At 36.9% G+C, this 7,235-nt stretch overlaps 1 protein-coding gene across 2 annotated transcripts in view; it reads right to left on the reverse strand.

Annotated features, from left to right (window-relative positions):
* The window catches only part of COPB1 (COPI coat complex subunit beta 1), a 36,142-nt gene extending 32,666 nt beyond the window's left edge, over nt 1–3,476 (reverse strand). The window contains exons 1-2 of one of the 2 annotated variants that reach the window (XM_082475999.1): nt 3,352–3,476; nt 2,498–2,648 (exon numbers count right to left, since the gene is read on the reverse strand). In XM_082475999.1, the coding sequence (XP_082332125.1) occupies nt 2,498–2,588 (91 nt within the window). In that variant the 5' untranslated portion in view covers nt 2,589–2,648; nt 3,352–3,476. Of the gene's footprint in view, nt 1–2,497; nt 2,650–3,054; nt 3,073–3,351 lie in introns of those variants that run through there. The other variant, XM_082476000.1, reaches the window with a different exon arrangement.
* Between the last annotated feature and the right edge of the window lie 3,759 nt (nt 3,477–7,235).

Below are 7,235 nucleotides of genomic sequence, written 5' to 3' on the forward strand. Positions count from 1 at the left end.
ATTTATGGTAAAAATCTTTTGGATCCAAAATTCGAAGACAGAAATATGAGACAAGCACACTCTACTACAATTGTTTAAATCATGAAAATAAACAAATATCTGGGAGAGGGAAGGATGAAGAGGGATGATAAAAGTCTTTAATAATCAAGAGGAAAAGAAGAGAACTAGAAGTAAATTTTCAACAGAACATATGTGGCTATTAAAATAGTTCCTGTTGTTGCCAAAGAGACAGAGACTGTGAATGACTAACTGGTAGAGTTATAGGAAGGATTTAAGGTTCAGAAGAATCGTACTAGGTAAATCAAAAGTTCTTTCTAGCCCCCAAAAGCTATATATCTATTACCAACTTGGTATGATATCTTAACATGTTGAATAGAGAATATCCTCAGGTATTTGGACTGAGAACACAGTGAGGGTTACTGCCAAACTTATCCCATAAGGGTCAGTAGTTTTGTTTAAAACAGACTAACTTCTCATGCATCTTTCCATGCTTCAGAGTATTACATCTCCTGCCACACATGAAAAAAAATTGTGTGCCATATCAAATCAAGAAATGAACTAATGTAAAAGGATGAATAAGTATCAATCTGGGCAAACCTTCAGTTTTTAAGTCATGAGGATGACAAAAACAGCATCAGGAGAGAGGACAGTACTACAAAACTACAAAATAAGACGGATAGGCAAAGTTCTAAGTGGCTAAAGTTGTATTCACTGAGTCTAAACAGGTTTTCCTCTCTTTGTCCCAAAACTTCCGTTATGAATATAAAAAAAAAATTTTTTTTTTACCTAATCTGTTTGATCGTGTAAAGGACACAAAGTCCACAAGACAACACCCTATCACTATAATGCTGATGGCTTCTTTTGTTCCAGTTTTAGGCTACTTTTCATGAATTAGCAAATCCAAGAAGTTTAGCAGGATAAAAATCCACTTGTAACTAAAGGTTAAAAAGTTTTAAAAGTAAGTTTATTAAGCAAACTTGTAAAAAGTCAACACCATTTATTTCAAGTTCCCCTAACCCCAATTTCCATTTATTCTAACAATTCAAATTGAGGTGAAGAATGCTTCTTTCCACATACTCAAAATTTTCAGAACTTCTTTTCCTGTGTGAACACTATCAAAAACATAGAAATTTTCAAATATCAATTCAATTCACCAAAATATACTCCAGGGACTGTATAGTCATCAGGGCTCACATCCAGTGATTAAAGGTAAAGGGTAGTTAAAGCAACTCACTATTTCACCAAACAAAAGTATTTGTTACTCAAATTGGAAGCTACTCCTAAACTTTTTCTCATCTCAACTCTTTTGCGATAAAGTAAAAAATATACAAAAAATTCAAGACTACTTATTTATTTATTTGGTAGGTGGCAGGTAGTTAAAGAGTATTTTTACAGTTAAGGACAAGTTTTGTTCCAGCAATAAACAGCAATAAAGTTTATTGTACCAGCAGTAAACTTAAGTATTCTGGGGGGTTAAAAATTAAAACTTTTAAATTATGAGAAAAAAATAGTACTGAAAGTTTATTCATTAATTTGCATTCCATTCTACTATCTAACATGAACATGAAAAAAAAAGGAAATACAGTACAGGTGGCTTTTGTAAACTAAGGATATCAGTTTAAATGCCATAAAAAAACATTTCTTTTTCCTTCTCTAAAAACAGACCTCAATAGAAACCTAGTATTGAGTAACCTAAATCAGGAGATATTCCATTACTGCTGATTAAGAGGTGGGAATATGCAAGCAAAACATCATCTCCTTTCAAACTGCAAACTATCTTTTAAAAGATACTCTCAAGGTTTGAAGCATAATTTTCCCTCTAATCTGTTTTAAACAGTAGTTATCAGTTTAAGTTAAACTTATTTTTAGTAGTTCAGCCAAACAAGAATCATTATCTTGGAACATGCATTACTTAAAAAATTTCTGACAGAATCACTCACAAAAAGGAGATACAGTATACACTTTTAAAATTCAGAAATATAGTTTTTGTTTTCTTCTTCGCATAAATGCTTTAAAAATGAAAAGCTTAAATCTTTCTGAAAAATATACATATATCTTAGTGTTGACTTACTTGTTCAACAGGTAGTGAACCCAAAGAACAAAGTTCTTTTGGTTTTACAAGCTAAGTAATATGAAGTTAAGTGCACAAAGGAATTAAAACATTCAAATACACATTCTCAATCTGTTATTTACAGAGAACTGTCAGCTACATTTAAACCAGACGTTACGTTATCTTGAGGAATAGTTAAAAACTAAACCATTACATTTCTTTAGCCCCATCCCACCATGTTATAAGCTAAACTGAGATGTTTTATTTCTAAAAACCAATATTGCTGGCCTAAAGGTAACACATTTTCATTTTTAATAAGACAAAGTTCTATTGAAGAGATCCTAAGAAAAAAATTAAGACAAAAATTAAGCATTTCTAATTATAAAGGAACTTGAAAAGCAAATGAGCTTTTTTTCATTTCATTTTCAAAGTATTATCAAAGTTTACCTAAATCATTTTTTAAGCTAATTTCAGAAGGTGGTTCTGAATCCATTGGCACGTTAATTAACGTATAGCATACGTTCTCAGCAGCCGTCATGGTTTCCGGTTATAGCCAACTCTCGATACAAGATTTAAAGATAACGGATGCCAAAAAAAACCTAGAAAAATAAATACAAGGATATCATCACAAGCGAAAAAACAAAACCAAAAAACAAAAATAGAACCAGTAACTATCGTGATCTTTCTTGTCTTTAGTTCATTCAGTTTGGCTTATGAATTTTAAAGTATTAGAAGGGGAGGATCAATCTATGTTATGTTGCATAAAAATAAATCCTGATATATTAAAAAACACACACTTGTCAGCCTTGGCCTAAGGTATATTATCTCCCACCGCACGATCCCGCCCGGGGTTCAGAATGCTGTACTGCAGAACTAAAGCCCACCATACAGTGACAGTCCCCCAGCCCTCCAGCCCATCGCGATATAAAAGTGATTTTTAAACATAATACACAATCTGAACTTCTGAAGTTAAAAGAGCCCGTGCACGAATACTCTGCTGAAACCTTAAAGAGCTTTAATGCGTTCATCCGTGGGACGCTTCCCCGTCCCTTCCCTCCTGCAAAGCAAGCCCCGGTCCGAAATGGCGAGCCCCGGCGCCCTGGGTCGGAGAAGACCCCCGGCCAGCACGCAGGCCGAAATGGGGCGTCCCGCCCAGAGCCTTCCAGTCCCGCGTTCCACTTCGCCAGGCCCGGACGCTAGCGGCCTAGTCGCTCCCCTTCCGAAGCTTCCCGCTAGAGCGCGTTCCTCCGCCTCTGCCCAGCCCAGGACGACTCTCCGAGATTAGGGGCTTGCGGCCCGCTACCTGACTCCGAGGGGCAGCGGCTGGGGAAACCGGGGGACCGTGTCCTCCGGCTCCAACCCGCAGCAGCGGCGGCTGACCAGCAAAGTCCTAGGCTGACGTGGAAGGGGGTGGGGAACCGACCCAGGCCACAGCCACCTTAGCCCCTACGGCAACTCAGAGAGGACACGGATCTCCGTCCTGCGTCTGCGCGCTGCGAGTACGTCGTAAGCATTTCTAATTCTAAAAGAACTTCGAGTCTTTTCCTCTTCTCAAGCCCTCGGCCGCTTTAGGCCAAAGAGGGAGCTGGAAAAACATACTTAAGTTTTCCCTGCAAGCTTGGGTTAAGCGTTGAGGTTATTTAAACGCTACTTAGAAATTGTATTTTCTTCCAGAAACGGAAACAACCAAGGAGAAGAAGTGCTTGGACAGAAAGGAAAAACATTTTACAGGGCTCTGTGGCCCAGTGGCAAAGAACGCTAGACTGGGAGCTGGAATCCCTTTTCTAGCTTACCCACTAATAAACTGGGAAAGTAGCTAAATACAATTTGAGAAAGTAATTTCAGTTCTTCTAATAAGAGACACTAGATTATATGAAGATCCATTTCAGTTCTTAACGCTGTAGTCTGAATCTCTGCCTCTGCAGTTAGGCTGGAGTTGCTTGAACATCACAGTCGCACTGGTATGATTTCCGGTCCTTATTTAGTAACGGTCCCTTTCATGATCCTTTACAAGCACCTAGATTAAATTTTTTTAATCCTTCAAGGGAGACTGACAGTCACTGTTTTAAAAGGATTTTACCGGTCTCCAAAGACCTAATTGTTACAGCTACAATCATAGTACCTGCGGTTTTGTCCATTTAAGGTTCCACGTACCCCCCTCCCCCAAAGAGGGTTTTCTGGCCAATTATTAATAAATTTTTTTTAGAAACCTTAAGCAAAATACTGTGAATACAAAGAGGTCTGACAGAACCTGACCTTATTAATAGGCTCATCTCAATTAGGGAGATAGAACACAAATAGTGCTTCATCTATCTAGAATCCAGCTATTTTGAGATTTCTTCTTTCTGGAACCATCAAGCAAAAAATAAATTCTTTGAGAACCCAAAATATATCGCAAAGGCCATGTGCTCCTCAAATCCTGTACATTCATTTTATTAAAACTATTTTTTGTGAGATAATTGTAAAAATGGTATTAATACAGATATCCCATCTTCACCTAGTTTCTTCCAATGGTAAAAAAAACTTCCATAATTAGAGTACAATATCAAATCCAGGAAACTGACATTGATACAATTCACTCCTCATTCAGATTTTACCAGTTTCACATGCAATTTTACCATTAGATTTGTATGATCACCACTGGTCAAAATATAGAATAATTCCATTACGAAGCTCCCTTCTGCTTTCTTTTTTTAATTTTAATTTTTATTGGAGTATAGTTGCTTTACAACGTTGTTAGTTTCTTGCTGTACAGCAAAGTTAATCAGTCATACATATATCCACTTTTTTTTAGATTTCCTTCCCTGCTATCCTTTTACAGTCACAGCCACTTCCCTCCTTATCCCGTGGCTACTATGACCCTGTTCCCCATCATTATAATTTTGTCACTTCAAGGATGTAATATAAGTGAATTATACAATATAACCTTTTGAGTTTGGCTTTTTTTTTTTTTTTTCACTCAGTGTAATTCCCTTGAGATCAACCCAAGGTATGTGTACAAGAAGTTGTTCCATTTCTATCTTCATTTTTAATACGGAATTTTCATAAATGCAGTTATCTGGTTCCCAAGCCCACTTACCAAGAACTGACTATCTATCAGCATGAAAAGAGGACCCAAAAGGCATAAAAACTAGACTTAGCAATAAGAAAGCTCGGCAGTTTGGGTCTGCGCTGAAAATTGTCCCTGGTGGTGTATATATATTATTGTATATTCTGAAATACAGAGCTTGTTGAACAGATATCAGGCTCTTATACAGCCTAATTCTTCCTCACTTGTTATAACATGAACTTTGTTTTGGGACGTTTTACTCTAGCATGTAATTATATCATTTTGAACACTTTATTTTTATTTTTTTTTTATTGGGGTACAGTTTTACAATGTTGTGTTTGAACACTTTTTAAATTATAAATTGAGAGCAAGGACCTGTCATATACTAAGAATTGAAAATTTTAGATGTCTAGAAAATCAAGGCCTAGAGAAAAGGGACTTGCCCCCAAGATCACAAAATGGTTAAACACTGAAAAAACTGGGATGAGAACCTGAATCCTGTCACCTACTTTACTGTCTCTTATTTTTAACTATACCAGTTCTTCAAAGATGTACATATAGATGCCTAATAATTCCAGTGAATTAAATGTTATCTTTATATTAAAGTGATAGGTTTTATGAGGACATTATTAGGAATTTTATTGTTTATTTAATACAGACTAAATGGAATGCCTGAGTATAACACACTAGATAAAACATGAAAAGGCATCAAAATGAACTCTCTACAGATAATGGAATTGAATCTTACTGGAGTGGGGAGGATTTTAAGTTCTAAAGTCAGTGTGTCAGACTAAAATTACATATTGAAAAAAAAATTACTAAAATTGCCCCCGAAGTACAATACAGATCAGTTTTTTTTTTTTTCGGCTGAGTGCCAGCAAAGTAGTTGGTTTACATTCAGGGAACAGGCACAAAAATCTCTCTCTCTCTCACACACACACACACACATTTAAACATAATTACTCAACAAAGACAGAGGCTCACACAGTGAAAGGCACATGGGAAGGGAGACCTGCTTGAGGAAAGAGCAATTATGAAATTTCTCACTTATGCTCCCTTGCCCAGACTGTACGCCGAGTCTGAAGGCAGGTAGGAGGACTCCCTCTTTCACTGTTTTGTGTTTGTGAGTTACATATCCTTGATGCGACTACATTGTAGGTCAAATGGTACTGGTGGCCTCATCTCAAGCTCAAATGGCGGTCTCTTGAGGCTGATTCCAGAGTGGAGACCAACATCTCCACATTCCTGTATTTAGTCAGAGGTCATTCCTTCAACAAGTGCCAGTTTCTCTTACCACTCTGCCTTCAAGAAGTCACAGGGAGATTTAAACCTACTAAGTTTCACATAAATTTTCCCACTTAACCTTCACAATAATTCTCCAAAGGATTTCCCTAAGGGAAGGCTAAGTAAATTGCTCAAAGCCAGTAACAGCTAATTAGTAGAATTAGGTCAAAAATCCAAGTTCCCTATCTATAAACAAACTGCTCCTCCCTAGAAAGATATGAATCTCAGAAAATAAAATAATTTTTCTAGGCTTCTTAGCAGCAAAATTCTGGATTACTGGCTTTGTTTTTTAAAACAGATTTCCTCTAATTTCATTTTGCATGATCTAAGATAAAAATTGTACTGCAATATTTACATACACAGTTCATAGGAATAATGGAAGGCAGCCTAAAGCTTATGCTGAAGTAGGGCTGGGCAGGATAAGAGGAAATGATGGTTTGGGATTAAATTTCCCTTTTGCTATCTTTGTAGAAATTCCCTACACTGAGACCAGACCAGAGATATCACTACTGCCACCTGCTGGTTGGAAAGAAAAATCGTTCCTATGTCAACAATCTTCCTACTACTATTGTTAGAAAGTGGTAGTTTCTTAGGTTTTAATCAGAATCTCCAGGGTTGAACCCTAAAATTTGTATTCTGGACCAAATCTCCATGGATTCTCATGCAGCCAGTCCATACACTGGGGCATTAGTATAAGGCTGTTATAGATAAGAGGTAATATTTTTCCTGTCACTAAAAATAAGGCAATTTAATTTGGCAAACATGGTGACCACACATGATGATGACACAGCTGTAATCTCAGACTACTATTCAGAGTTGAAGCTGCTTAAAAAGCAAAACACCAATACATCA

Source organism: Balaenoptera physalus (genome assembly GCF_965194825.1).
Source record: "Balaenoptera physalus genome assembly, chromosome: 10".
Taxonomy (NCBI): domain Eukaryota; kingdom Metazoa; phylum Chordata; class Mammalia; order Artiodactyla; family Balaenopteridae; genus Balaenoptera; species Balaenoptera physalus.